The 15,441-nt window shown below is 42.1% G+C and overlaps 1 protein-coding gene across 4 annotated transcripts in view; it reads right to left on the reverse strand.

The window, feature by feature from the left end:
• Positions 1 to 15,441, reverse strand: part of LOC142559482 (uncharacterized) — a 150,966-nt gene that overhangs the window by 108,120 nt on the left and 27,405 nt on the right. For all 4 annotated transcript variants that reach the window (XR_012823131.1, XM_075671092.1, XM_075671086.1 and 1 more), the window contains exons 4-5: positions 7,110 to 7,414; positions 2,134 to 5,226 (exon numbers count right to left, since the gene is read on the reverse strand). Coding sequence is in view for 3 of the 4 variants with exons in the window: in XM_075671092.1 (XP_075527207.1) it covers positions 2,134 to 5,226; positions 7,110 to 7,414 (3,398 nt within the window). In the remaining variant the exon portion in view is untranslated. The remainder of the gene's footprint in view (positions 1 to 2,133; positions 5,227 to 7,109; positions 7,415 to 15,441) is intronic.

Consider the following 15,441-nt stretch of genomic DNA (forward strand, 5'->3'; position numbering starts at 1 on the left):
TGTTAACCACCCCTTATGTAATACCCCGAATGGGCTCTTTAAGGTAATAAAATGAAATGAAATGAAATATCGACATGGCATAAGCTGTATTTTCGTCAAGATATCTTTTTGGCATTCAAATTTGCCTTTTCCGATTGCCCAATAACTGTGAACATTTTGCGACCCCTTCTGTACAAGAAAAATTTATTGGCAATTATTTGCATGAAAGATTGAATTTCAGCATAACAAGGTTTCAATAAAACGAAGCAATTCTACAGACTTCATTTTATTGAGATTTACCGTATTTGCATGATTCTAAAGTGCACCTTTTTAAATAAAAAGTGCATTAAAATTTGCATGCACGTTACAATCGTAACTGATTCTACTGAAAATCACCAACAAAACCGATTCTTCTTAAACAAGCAGCTCAATGTAAGGTAGCTAGTCACAATGACATCAAAGGGTCATTGTTTTTTTATTCCATGGTTAGCGGTTGCCATTTTCCTGTTTTCTGTATGTGTGGCATTTCTAATGCATTAGATAGAACTGAAAATGTCTTTTTGTAGTTAATAGACAGTGAAAAGGAGGTGTCGTCAGACTTCAATAGCAACTAGCCGCTAAGATTCAGCTGTGTGCATGTCTGTGTGCCTTTGTATGTTCCATAAAATTGTCTCAACACGGTACGCGTCGACTCATGTTTCGTTACTTGATGTGTGCGGTATAGAGTCGGCACGAAGTTACTCTCTTATTGATACTTGGATAGTAATATAAGTGCGTGTTACAATTGTCCAAATATGGTAGCTGTAAAAAATTTATTTACATGAAGATATGATGAATTTAAAAATAAACTTGGCCTAAGGTTACTATTACCTAGAATTGAGACTAGTGAGAATGAGAATGCCTTTAAATAGGAACCTAACCAATTCTGGTGGTATTCCATTGTTACAGCAGTTCTGCTTCACTAATTTAAATTTACAGAGATTATTGCATTTGTTCCCACATTTCTTTTTGTATCCACTATGCACAAATTGTCATTCTTTCCTACACCATTTTATAACTATTCAAATATTCACACCTGCTGATGAAATTGGCTTAAAGCTAGCATCAAATTTTGTCCAATGAAAATGCTTGCACTAAATGAGCGGAAATAAGAGAAGTCACATCTTGACCATTCTTAAAAACCACCTCTAACTGTAAACCAACCAGCAAGCAGTCAACCCTTTTTATTAAGCACAACTTATGAAGCAGAAAAAATTTAAAGGAAGTGTGCAGCACAGTTTCAAGGAAAACATTGCAAGATATATGGGGTGATAATTTTTAAGTTAGAAAGAATTTTTTAAAAATCACTTGTAATCGATAGCATAATTCCATTCCTTGAGCTGGACTACTCAAAACGGTGAACACTGCTTGCACAGGAAATGGAAACACATAATCAACAAATTGATAGTTCACTAATTAACTTCTTAATTAGTTTACAGCATATACCCCAATTTACAAATTGTAGCCAGTTAGTTTGCAAAGCATATCCACTAGGAATAAATTTTGAGGATGGCACGGAGTTTTGAAATATGTTCCGTCAAACCCCCAGTAAAAATGCACTGTTCCACTAACTTTTTTGACAAAACGCTCTGATGCACTGAAGCGCAAAACTGGAACGCCCATGTATTTCGACGCACACTGGAAATGATTATCTAAAAACTGGTGTCATACTGAAAATTAATTCTAAGTGAATACGCCTTGCAAACTCGCCGGCTACAATTCATAGATTGTAATGTGTGCAATGAAATAATTCATAAAAAGTTATTAGTGCATCTTCATTAATTAGTTGAATATGTGTTTCAATTTCTCGTGCAAGTAATGTCCGCCCCTTTGAATAGTACAGCTCAAGGAATGGAACTATGCTGAATGCAATTATGAATTATTTTTTAAAATTCTGTAGAACTTAAATATGGTCACCCAGTATAATACAAGAGATCGATTTATTCAAGCACTTCATATAGCTCACAACATTAGGTAAACAAAACATGTAGAGTTGAACTGTTTCTAGTGTGGATGCAGCTAGCTGTGTTAATAGCAGCTAAGAGAACATTTTTTTTTTACTGCAATTACAACTTATTTTGAAACACCATAGCAGACCACGCTAAAAAAACCTACCTGGAAAGAGGGTGGCAAGACAATTTTGCAGATGCCAAACTTCTCTGCTTCTGGTCTTATCTTGGTAATGTAGCTAATAGGATCCCGCATTTCATCTGCTGTGGGCCTGTATGTAGGAGCAGCCACAAGGCATGCTGGGTCATTCACACTTGGAAACTTCTTGCTGTCCAAAGGTGTTAGTTTGATCCTCCTGGTCTCGTCTGAGGCTGCTTTACCCCTTTTGGAAGGTCCAGATTTAGTAAAAGTGAATGCCATTTTGGCAGAACAAGGTTTGGGAGCCCTTGCAATGCCCATCCTTCGATCACCTGCACTTATATCACCTGCCCTTTCATCATTTGCTCTCACATTGCTTGTCCTCGCGTCAGTTGCTTCCACATCACTTGTCCTCAAATTGCTTGCCTTTGTATCACTTGTGCTTGTATCACTCGTGACATTTGCCCTGGCACTTGCTCTTGCAACACTGGACCTCACAGCACTTGTTCTCACAACTCTTGCCGTTGCAACACTTGACCTTGCAACACTGGATCTCGCAACACTGGATCTTGCAGCACTTGCTTTTGCAGCACTTGCTCTTGCAGCACTTGCTCGTGCTACACTTGCTCTTGCAGCACTTGCTCTTGCAGCACTTGCCTTTGCAACACTTGCTCTCACAAAACTTGCCCTTGCAACAGTTGCCCTCGCAGCACTTGCTCTTGCAACACTTGCTCTTGCAACGCTTGCCCTTGATCCAAGCGTTGGATTGAGTGAGCCATGCCTTTGCACTGGCGCATCAACTGTGGTTCTCTTGGCTGCACCAGATATATGAAGCCCTTTCATTTCTGGCACAGCCTTTGCCACTCCCAACTTTGAACTGGGAGCATGCGCAGATAAGGAAGTATTAGTTTGCTTAGAACTGTTCCTAGCATTGACTTCCAATGCTGGGTCCACACTTGTATGGTCTGCTCTTGCATCTAGTATTGTCGAGCAATTTAGAGGAGGCACAAGCTTTTGCACTGGCGATGTAGGTTTTGATTTTGGCGATGCAGGGAATGACTTCTGTATTTCTGGGCTGAATTCTTGGGCTGCTACACTGTTTGCTTCTGAAGTAGTAAAGGAGAGCCTCCTTGCAGTTGGTTGCAGTGCCTGAAGACCTGCATCATTGCTTAGCCCATCTGTGTCACATATGCCCGTCTGTGTTCCAACAGACACCTCCTCTGGCGTCATGTCAACTTCCTCAGGTGTTGAGGCTGCAAGCAGAGCCATTCCTTCATCGCTCGTGTTTGTTGACGCATCAATTTTAGATGGTGTATCATCCCGTTTCAGAAGATTCAAGCCTCCTTCGAAAGATGCTGACCGACTATCTTGAGTGCCAAGAAGCATGGCCCCGGTAACATTTTCATCAAAAGCACCAGAGAATTCACTTGTCATTAAACTCTGAATTTCCTGTGCACTGCCAAAACTTAAGCGACACGACATAACCTGAGAGATTTCACCTGCAAGGGCATCTAAAGCCTCCACACCTCCCGACATTGATTCCAGATCGTCAAAGTGTGCTCTAGTATCAAGAGGGTCTCCTGCAGCATCTGCAATGGTTTCTGACAGAGATGATGGTGATGGCTCTGAAAAACCCTCAGATGACAGGCTTGTCTTGAACAATTTCGCTTTATCAATTTGAGTGGGCTTACTCTTGTTTTTAGCAGACGCTGCTTTTCTGCGTGAAAGAATTCCAGGAGCCGGCAAGCACAAAACGCCATATCTTTGAGCAGAACCAGATTTATTCTGTTGTGAATTAGAATTTTCTGTTGCCTTATCTACCAACCCAGTTTTCTTCTCAGATAGCACCATTCTGATAAGAGGTTCATCATCACTGTCGGAGAACACACGATTTGCCACGGTGGTGCTAGTGCTACCTTCTGTTCTACGTCTCTTTGCAACAGTGGCCTTCTGTGCTTCTTCAGACACTCCAATGGATGCTCTACGAGTTTGACGTGTACACTGTGCAGCAGAAACCTCACTCCTCTGTCTCAAGCTTCGTGTATCCTTTAAACACTCACTTGAACGCCTACGAGAGGATCGTTTCACCATGCTGTCATTTTGCCTGAATATTGTGCCCTTTTTAATCTTCTGTTCTACTGCTACAGAGCTCGCTCTAGCTGAGATTGGCACTAACTCACTGCACTTTGTCAAAGGAGTTTTTGATTTAGCAAACCTGGCAGCAAGCTCGTCAGCTTTATTTTTTGAAACTGTACCACCGAAGCGACCTGCTCCACGTTTGGTTGGTAGAGCCAGAACAAGCGGATATTCTTTCACAGGACCAAGGCTTCGTGTTTTGCGTCTGAACATGGCACATCTAGTAGCCTTGCGAGCTTTTGATGAAGGTCGCATCCTTGTTGTGGCACGACTAAGCAGCTTCCTAGCAATAACGGAAGTTGGCTTCTTCTTAGATGCTGGTGCTGAAGTAGTAATTTTGCACTTTGGCTTCCGTGATGCGTTAAGAGTCTTACTTCCAGCAGCTCGTAACCTTGGCTGAACAGCGATGACAGGGGACCTTGGAGGGGACAATGGCGACAGGTCTTTTTCACTCTCCGATTCGTAGTCTACAATTGGTGGAACCATTTTGGCTTTGCGTAAATGTGGTGTAATCCCAACAGAGCGTCTACGTGTAACAACACCGGTTCCTGTATTGGCCATGATGGGCAATCGCAAGCCAGCTGCAATGCGTGGGTGAAGGCGCGTCAGCTGGACACTCAACTGCCTTTTCAGCACCAATCGGTTCTTAGCAGCCATATCCTCATCTTTTGATGAAATAGGGTGTCGAATTAATGGCACACTGGTTGACTGTTCCCTTGGCTTCATGCATGAAGTTTTTAGTGCCCCCTTTGAACCCGAGTGAGACGCTTCACGGGTGGCTTGAGACCTGAGGGCATGTCCTCCTCCAAGACCTAAAGCTGATGGCTTTCTAGATGGTGCAGACCGCTGTGCAATCCTCCGCTGTTTGTACTTTTCTTGCAGTGCTGCCATGTTTGCACTTGGCTTGCCATGACTTTTTGAGATGCTGCCAGCTTTGTATGCTTCCTTCAATTTTTCAGGTGCAACCTTCCTCTTGTCTATCTTCTGAAAATGGACAAAGAAAAAAGAAAAAACTGTAAAATCATGCTTCAACTTTTTGAAATTAATGGTTTGATGATATCTTGTTTGGTCAGGTAGTAAATTCATGTGAAAAGGAATGAAAGAATGCTGACCAAAAAGGTGTCGCTACTAAGTGCAATTAGTATTATTAGGTATTCTGGCTCCTATACAAAGGCCTTGTTCACAAACACTGTTCAAAACAGCAAGCTTTAGTACCCGACCTAAGCATCTTGTGCATGCAGGTAGAAGATTGCATCATTGCAATTCAGCATTTTTTCTTGTAGTCTGGATAACAAGGGACTCAAGAGGTGTATAACAAGCGACTACACCATGGCAGTGACACTAATGAAACAAAGAAACAGCATGTCACCAGATGCACATAGAGTGTTGTGTTCATCAAAAGAGAGAAGTATGGTACTACACGGCACTGCACATTGTTTGAAATGAATGCAAACATGGTAAGGTTGGCCAAATAATAAATTGCATTGCCTAAATCGAGACAAATTTGTATACAGGGTGTTTCAGAAAATGCAGTCAAAATTCCTTAAAGAAAGGGAAGATGCAACAATTAAGCTATTTCCCTAGGATTGCTTTACCACAGGGGCATACATTTTGAAGACTCTAGGCTGTAATTAGATTATATTGAAAATTTAACTAATTACATTTTTAATTAAAATAGCCAGATGATTTATACCAATTAAACACTTGAAGGCCATCATCCGAGAAGTTCATAACCAGCTTCAGAGAAGCAAAAATCTGATACTGCTCATGTTAGCAGCATAATGAATTCCAGCCAATTTCACCCATAAATTCAGAACAGAACTAAGGAAGAGCATAACTGTCCCACCCATAGCAGCCACCTATGTGACTGTTTGCTGAGGGTGAGGCATGGAAAGTGACATCATTCATGAGTGCCTGCTAAGGGCATGCCAATTGCATTCTTCAGCAGCTCAGTTTGTTTTCGAGGTAAAATTGGCTGTAATTGTTAACACTGCAGAAATTAGCAGCATCAGGCTTTTGTATGTCTGGAACTGGTAATGAAATCCTTGGACAACTGGCTTCAGTATTTCACTAGGATCAACTGCCCGACTTGTTCGGTTAAAAATAATTACTACTTCGAGTCATGTTAAAGTATAGTATGCCTCTGTGGTAAAATCAATTCAGAAGATATCGCAAAAATATGGCATTTTCCCTATTTTTAAGTGCATGTTCTGAAACACCCTGCATAGGCTAATTAAAGAGCATAAGTTATCCACTCCATGGGTTTGTAACTGGTACCTCTGCATAACAACTGTAGATCTCCTGCAGTGGAATCATATGGAACAGCCCTCATTTGCATCAGTCTCCCTCAAGAATACAATAAGGGTTGTTATACTTCATATTCAAGCAGAAACAAACATTAAACAATTTCAAATAGTGAACTCTTTAATTGAATATGAATAGAGTAGCAAGGAGCATTTGATTTGTATTCAAAAATTTTAACATTCGCATATCCCTAGTAGTTCCGATAGACTGATACACAATCACTTAGGTGTGAAATACAGAAGTGAGCCCATCTAGTATTCTGTTATACAGCAATTTTATGCAGAAGGCAGTACTTGTGAGGCTGAGCTAAATTTTGCTTCTCCAATCTACGATATAAAACGAGACAAATGTTTCTAAACCAATTGCAAGTCTAGTTATTTTGAAGCCTACGCAGGCAGTGTGAAATCAAGTGAATCCTGACTGAGTGTATTAGAACAGCAATGCATTCATCATTTTTACTCAGGGTTCCAGAAAAATTTGTGTTTTCATCACCTAGTGGTTTACTATCTTTTGCTGCAAACTGTACATAAAGCTACCTAAGGTGCACTGACAAGTATGATCACCTTCACTGTGGCCGACCGGCTGGCTCTATGCTCGGTCCCTTGCTTTTCTTCCCCATTATCAAGCCTCAAGGGTCGTCGGTCCTGTTTCGACACACGTGCAGAAGTACGCTGTGCTGCACTGCGCAGCTCAGCAGTAGTAGATCCCCCATGTGAATTTGCGTTGGCTCCCCTATCTTTAATCTCAGCACTGGTTGACGTCACTGGTGCATCAAGATCAGGACTGCTACTTCGATTCGAAGAGGACGATGAACCAGGAAAAGCTGTGCCACTCATAAAGTCGAGTGCAGGTGGAAGAGCACTTGTGCCTGAAATTAGAACAAGTTGGAACAACTTTATGCAAAAACATTGACAATTATGAATACATACACTTGTGTGCACTTGTATACATGTTTGATAAATGTAATCAGTATGCAAGGAATATTCATATCAATGTTCCCCAAAATCAAAGATGAAAAACAATGATAAAGATTGTACAACACAATGTCTTAGCAACTAAACAAGATTACCTCACTATTTGACACACCTGAAACTTGATTTAACAAGATATTCTATTAAAGAAATCTTTTGTTCCCTTTCTACACTATAAATAGGACCATGCATTATCCTCAACTTAGCTGACTAATTTTGCATTCAATTCTACAAAGTCTACTCTATCACATATGCACTCATATGTGATATCACACATCACACATGGCAGCTTCTAAAGAAGGACCCATCACTAGCAGAAAGGTAAATTCTCACAGTGACATCTGCTGGAACACATGCCGAGTTCATTCTATTCATGCTCAAGCTCAGTAGTGTTCGCAAGCACATGAGCACCGACACACCAGCACATAACTTTAGAGCCAAGCAGTATTATCTAATTAGCATTCTTTGGGCACTTCATTCATTTTTCGGGGGCTTTCTATCTGTCTGTCGATGTCTAACCGTTTCCCCACCAACTTGCATCACATGGCAGTCCATGGTCTAATGGTTAGGGCATCTGGCTGCTGTGATGAGGGAACTGGGTTCAAAATCAATTGTTGGGCCAACTTAGGTCACAGGTATGTGACACTGCGCATGTGCCACTCATCAATCAACCATGAATTAGCCAACTTGTGTTACTGGGTATGTTGCACTGCTTATGTGCCACTCTTCCATGAAACCCACTCATCCCAACTTGGATCACTGCAGATGTGAAACTAGGTATGTGCCAAGCTTCAATGAACCTCTATGGTGAGAATTTGGGTCACTGGTTATGTGCAACCGGGTTTGTGCCTTTTTCAATCAACCTCTCAACCCTTGGGTCGCTGGGTATGTGCTAATTGGTATGCACCACAACATACTTGCCACTCTTCAATAAACCTGTTTCCCACCAACTTGGGTCACTGAGTATCTTTTGGCATCAAAAGTTGGCATCAAGAGTATCTTTTGGCATCAAGTTGGCATCAAAAGAATGAATCTTTTTGATGCCAACTTGAGTTACTGTGTATGTGCCACTGCATATGTGCCGCTCTTCAATGAAAAAAAAAAAATCTTAAATTTATCCGGCGGTGGTTGGAGTCAAATCCGCATCATAAATATTCCAGCCTGCATGGAAACGTGCCTTGTGTGCTGCTTACCGCAATGTTATTAGATCAATCACCTTCACATCAAGCATGGATATATTTTAACTGAACCCATCTCACAATGAATGCCAATATGACTGCAATAAGCATAGAAGCAATGTGTCGACATACCATATTGCAAATGCCTAGACACTTTTGTGTATGAGACCTGTATGCAGCCGGGATGCTCTCACACTTCCCTCTGAACACGTTATGGTCATGTGAAAGAGGTATACCATATGTTGGATACCATATGCTACCATGTGTGCTAGATGTACGAACCAAGAAGTGGGAAACCTCTTTTATCATTTGACTCAGCCCATTCTAAGCTGGTTAAGCGAAGCGTCACTAATCTTTGTCTTAATAATGCCCTCAGGAAATCCTTTCATCATGCCATGCAGTGCAGTTTTGCAGGTCAAGTTCATCGACTTTTGTGTGCAGGATACCCGGTTACACGAATGTCAGCTATAGCTGAAAAGCTATTAAAGCAGATAAAGAAGGATGGTAACACAGAAGCCCAGCAAAGAAATAATGAACGAAATAGGCCGATAATCATACCATATTTGCATAATGTCTCTCACAGATTAAAGAAGACTGGCCACAAGGGTAGCATGGAAGTTGTGTTTTCCGCACCGGATATGCTACGGAGGCTCTGTACAGTCGTAAATCCACTCCATCCACAAACTACTGTCTGTTCGACCATGCACAAGAAGCGTTTTGGGTCTTGTGCTGTTGGGGTTGTTTATTCAATTCCACTATCATGTGGGAACAGATATACAGTGAAAGCTCGTTAATTCGAACTTCAATAATTCGAATTTATGGATAATTCGAACTGTACGATTTGGTCCGGCCAAGCTCCACAGAAGTCTATGTATAAAAAAGTCCGTTAATTCGAACGCGAGAAGGTTCCCTCACGGATAATTCGAACTACGCTCACCTGGCACACGGCCAGAGAAAAGCGCCTACTGCCTACACACAAGGCTATATTGTCTCCGAAACGGAGAGAACGGCGAGAGATGGCAAAATCGGAAAAAAATCTAACCGACGCGGGGTCAGCCAGAAGGCAGTGGCGGCTGCCGCCTCTCCGTTCTACGTAATCTCCAAGACTTCTTGGCCGTTGTGAATCTCGGAGGCTTTGCAAATCTTGTACAGCTGCAAATGTTTTGCCGAGATAGCACGGCAAGCGCCAAAACACAGCGAATCAAGTACGTCGCAGCTGCGCTTGCAATCAAGAACCAACGAATCAGGGCCTTCGCCACCTTCACATGTTCAGCGTCTTTGTCTCGGCAGTCTTCATCGGTTGTGCACCTCTGTTTTCAGCTTAGGAGGTATAGGCCGTCGCGAATCATTGTGATACTGTTAAGCCTCGGCTAACGTTCGTTTCGGTGGACATCGGTGGTGTGGCACAGTCGGACCCAGAGCTTCGACTTGAAGATGGCGTGTGCCCGCGGCACACGCCATCACTTTCTGACACGCCAAATTTCTGACATGCCCTACTGCTTCCAAATCGCAGTGTACTGTTGCTCTCCTTCACTTTCGTTAGTTCGAACTTTCGTTAATTCGAACTGAATCGGCTTCCCCTTGCGGTTCGAATTAACGAGCTTTTACTGTATAGGCCAAACTGGTCGCTGCCTTAATGAAAGGCTAAAAGAACATGATTACAATGTGCATGGAGCTATACAGGGACACTTAGGATTTCACTGTCGCGACTGTAGATGTAAGCCAGATCTTTATCGGTGTGAAGTGCTAAAAAAAGCACCGATCACAACTTGCGTGGGAGATTATGGAAGCTGACCTCATAGCAAGGGCTGGCAGCACGTGTGTTAGCGCGCCATCTTTTTGCCCATGTTCACAGGAAGTAAGATTTCTTGGTAAAATATTTAGCGCGCACAATTGACAAGGACACAGTGAAGGGAGACACACAAACGTGGACACACAACACACACGGACACACGGCCCCTTCACTGTGTCCCTGTCAATTGTGCGCGCTAAATATTTTACTATGAATTCGTACCAACTCGCCCAACTATCAGTTCTGCTGCAGAAGATTTCTTGATCAGTGTATGACAGAACACGACAGAACATGAACTTTACCATTTACCACAGAATTGAGCCTTCTGTGACTCACGATGGTGCAGTCTTCTATCGGTGTGACATTTTGTAAAGCATTGTGACGACATTTCTCTATGCTTTCTTGTAGCTATATATTTCGTGCAACTTGCCAATAAACCAGCTGGAAGTCAGCGCTCTGTTCTTTCATCTGGCCAGCTCGGCTTGTTTCTTCCTTCCTATGTTGCACTGTACCACTTTTAGAATGCAACACCAACTCGCCCATTCCTCAACCCTAGTGACCAGAACTTGTCGTCAGTTGTCGTCAGTCAACGATGCACGCGGCCCCCCCCCCCGAACGCTCATTGTCATGCAAGTTTTCACCACCACCTCACACTTCTCGAGACACCTTTCCCCATACATGGGCTGCATTTCCCTGTGGATTTCAATGGGCGTTTGTCCCTTGCTCCATAGAAAACTAATCGTACTTTGTTGCTCACACGCCATGGATGTGTGAAGCACAACCACCATATTCAACAACTGACAGCAGTGCCATACCAGCAGATAAGGCCGGGCCAATGCAAGAAAGATCCACCACTGGGAATGGATATGTTGACTTCACATTTACAGTCGTAATATGGCTAAAAAAAAAATTGGGGCAGAAACTTTCTGATTCACCCTTCTAACTACAGCAAGTAAAGGTCTCGGCTTTCCAAGTGCTCCCTTATTATCCTAACTGCAATTGAAATCTCATTGAAAGGTGCTCATTTGGGTCACATTTGCCAAGTACTTCTATGCAATCAAAATTATTTGCAAATGCAAACCAGCAACTTCTTTTATTCAAATCAGTGACACTAAAACAAATTTCAATGTTGGACTTACGTTGTAGACTACATTGCATAGGTCACTAATGCTCCATTCTGCTGTGGTAACAATAATGCTTTCATTCCTGAACATAACAAAATACAAAAGATAGTGAGGTGCTCATTTGGAACCTTCGCTCCAAATGTTGATATATATACATTAAATACGAAATTACATACATCTGTTAATATAATTTAAGCTAGAACTATGGTAGAAAGTAGAGTAGAGCATAATACAAAAGATTGATGTGATGCAATATTTAATCACTTCACCACAGTATTTTTATCAAGCAAAGTAAACAAATGTGTTGCCATGTAGTCATCAGTTCGCTGGAGTTTTGAACTGCTGCAGCATCAGATGAATTAATAGCAGCATCCCGTGACACCAGATTTTCGCCTTATCAGCCCAAAACAATCCGTAAATGATAGTGAATTAATAAAAGGTTTGTTATATTGAATTGAATTTATTTCTACCAATGATGCGGGAGATTAGGCATAAAGCTGATCAAACAGCTTTGAGGGTCTGACTACTATACACGCACGTCGGCATAATGGTGGTTATCAAAAAAAGTAAACTGCATTTAAATGGCATTTTGAATTTCATCCATTTATAAATAATTTCTCCTTCCTGAACATTTCATTTTAAATTCCCGGTTTTTTATGTATATTTGCTAACCTGCAATTTAAAATTAGTAAAATTTCAGCAGACACAACATCGAGGAGGGAGGGGATACCATGCATTCATACTTTAAAGCTTGGCCCCAAGTGCACACCCTTTGTGAGATACATATGCACTGTATAAACAATGATTTAACTTTAGACACAGTACAGAAGCAGTAGAAACTGACAAGCAACAAACTGTGCTTAAGTAACTTTTTCAGCAACTTTGCTGTTGCTGATTTCGCCTGTTTCAGGAACTTGTCTGTATGAACTTGAAAGCAAGTAGCCCTCTGGTTTCCTTTCATTATCAGAACACTTCCAATGGAAGGTTCAGGGTCCAATGAGCAAAGCTTTTTTTACAGATCAAAATTTCACTTTCCTAAAGCTTGACACAACATTTCCAAATAAAAACTTTACAGAAATTTCGGGTGAGCTGGCAGGTATGTCTATGGGAATTGCAAGGGAAACTACAATTACTTTGTTATAATGTTTCTTCAAAACGAGACTTCACTGTGCATGCAGCCGCCGCTTAAAACAGACCAGGTGGATATTCCTCAAGCATAACATTGCGGGAGAAAACTTTGCTGCATCTGACGTATTGAGTGCCTATGGATCATTTTATCTACTTAGACAACAAAGTGCCCAATGAATCAGAACTCAAGGGTGGAAGGGAGTCCAACAAGGTAGCAGGACTGTTGCTGGGAGACCAATGAGGACCTGTTCCAGCGGCTGTATGCTTGCACATGCGATTCAAGCTCTGCAGAGATAATCATGCCGGTACAGGAGAACAGTTACTGTATAGTGGCAAGATAAGTAGGTGTATAATTTAGCATACCAGTTCATAGCGTCTTCATACCATGCCAGTGTTGCCAGAAGTTTCGTGGTGACGAGCATAAGTAGACTGCTACACTGAACATTCGGATCATGTGCTTTAATTATTTGGATTGTGTGGCTTCGCATGTTGTCAAGGACGTTTCTTTATATGCTCCTAGGGGTACGGAGAAAGAAGTATTTTAGGAGGGGAATCTGATCTGCCCTGCAGCGTGATAGCGTCACAGTTTGGCAAGGAGGAAATGCAGTTTTCGTCCCAGCCCAGCAGATAATGCAGCAGGCGCCTTCCCATCGTTTACAAGCTCTTCTATGGGCACAATGGACAAAAATTGCGAAATCATCCTATATTTTGTCAATTTTCTTAAATTTCAATCAATAAAGTCAAAAAACAGAAGCAACACATTTTAGCAGCAGTAATTGCTTAGTAATGTTCAAATAACAAGCTGCGCTGCCCCTGAAACGAGCTGCCAACAGTATCCCTGAGTAGATGACGTCTGCTGGCCCAATAAATTCACTCGCTCGCATGAGGCATGCGTGCGTAGGTGACCTTGGGAGGCAAAGCTCAAATTAGTGAGGGCATGATGTGCTCCGACAAGCAAACTGTCGTGGTTTTCTTCCCGGTTTACAGGCTTTCTGTCTCTCTTGTTTATGCAGGCTTCAGCATTGCGCCAGCGCCGCCCGTTTCTCTGACATGCACAGGCACTTTTGACATTGCTACAAAAGCAAGCACTTTCCATCCATGCCATTTGAGGATAGGGCAGAAATGTGCCGTGCTGAACTACAGCAATGGCTACACATAATGCAAGGAAAAAGTAATTACTTTCAAAGCTCTTAGTGACTCAGCACAGTTGCACGCGTGGGCTTGTGCGATCGCAAGGAAATATAGAGAGCTAATATCTCGTGACTATGTTTGCGAGAAGCACTTCTTAGTGAGTGACAAAGAGGAGGCCATGTTACAGCGAACCAGGGGGCAAAAATCTTTCTAGACAAGCCAAAACGGCCTGCTTTGTTGCCTGACTCCATGCCATCAATATTTCCGGACTGTCCCATCTACCTGTCTGTTTGCGAAATAAAGAAGGCCAACTGAACGCAATGTGAAGTACATGAAGCATGCTAAGACAAGAGACTTTGGTGGGTCAAGATATGATTAAAGATGCACACTGCTTGCGATGGTAAGCAAGATGAGATGGGGTGTCTTTCCACCTACCAAGCTTGCGATGAGTCCAGAGACTGTTGTTTGTGCCACTCCTTCGAAATTTGGGGAAATAAGTGCCAGCATCAGAAACGAATGTATTCATCCACGCATGGAAGTGGCTAGCGGTGGATGGTTCTAGATTAATTAAGGCACAGTTAATTAAGATATAGTTAATTAAGGCATTTGAACCAACCTTTGGCAGGAGTCGAATCCATGTCCTTTCGTGTTAATTAAGGTGACATTAATTAAGGCGTTCAAACCCACAATCTTTGGTGGGAGTCGAATCCAAAAACTGGTGTTAAGATGAGGTTAAGGCACAGTTAATTAGAAAATTGTTAATTAAAGCACCTGAACCCACAACATTTGGTGTTAATTAAGACAAATTTAATTAAGGTACAGGTTTAATTGAGATAAGGCAGTCGAACCCATGACATTTTGTGCTAATTAAGGCAACTTAAACAGTTAATTAAGACACTCAAACTCACAATATTTTGGTGGGAGTCGAACTCATGACCTTTGGTGTTAATTAAGGTAAAGTTAATTAAGTAGAGTAGAGTTAAGGCACTCGAACCCACGACCTTCGTTAGGAGTCAAACTCTCGACCTTTGGTGAGAGTCGAACCAAGAACTAGTTGTCCCAAGACCTAGTTAGTACTCAACAACTGAAAGAGCATAGGCATTATACGGTGGTCGCAATGCTTTCACATTCATCCATGTTGGAACAACTAAACACACCTAGAATTTCAGCAGTCACAACTTAATCTTAATCAGCAGTCACAAGCTCTGGGTTGGCAGCTTGTAGTGGGCACTGAGTTCGAGTGATGTCTAATATGGGTGCAGTCACAACCATAGGTCAGCAAACTCACTCAGACTCACGACAGACCAGTGAGTCATGCGAGTGAGTCCGGTTGAATAGAATTTTGGTGAGTCTGAGTGAGCCCAGCTTATTAGAATTTTGGCAAGTCTGTCCGAGTGACCCTTAATCAAAAAACAAATTTTCTGAGTGAGGCTGGTTAAAAAAAAAGCCATCGCTAAAATTGCGGTGATGGCAGCAACATGGAAAGCTTATCCAAGTGGTGCCCACCCTACTTCAGATGACTGCATCAAGAAAAAAGAAAGAAAGAAGAAGAAGTACCCAGCACAGAACCG

Source organism: Dermacentor variabilis, chromosome 1, assembly GCF_050947875.1.
Source record: "Dermacentor variabilis isolate Ectoservices chromosome 1, ASM5094787v1, whole genome shotgun sequence".
NCBI lineage: Eukaryota > Metazoa > Arthropoda > Arachnida > Ixodida > Ixodidae > Dermacentor > Dermacentor variabilis.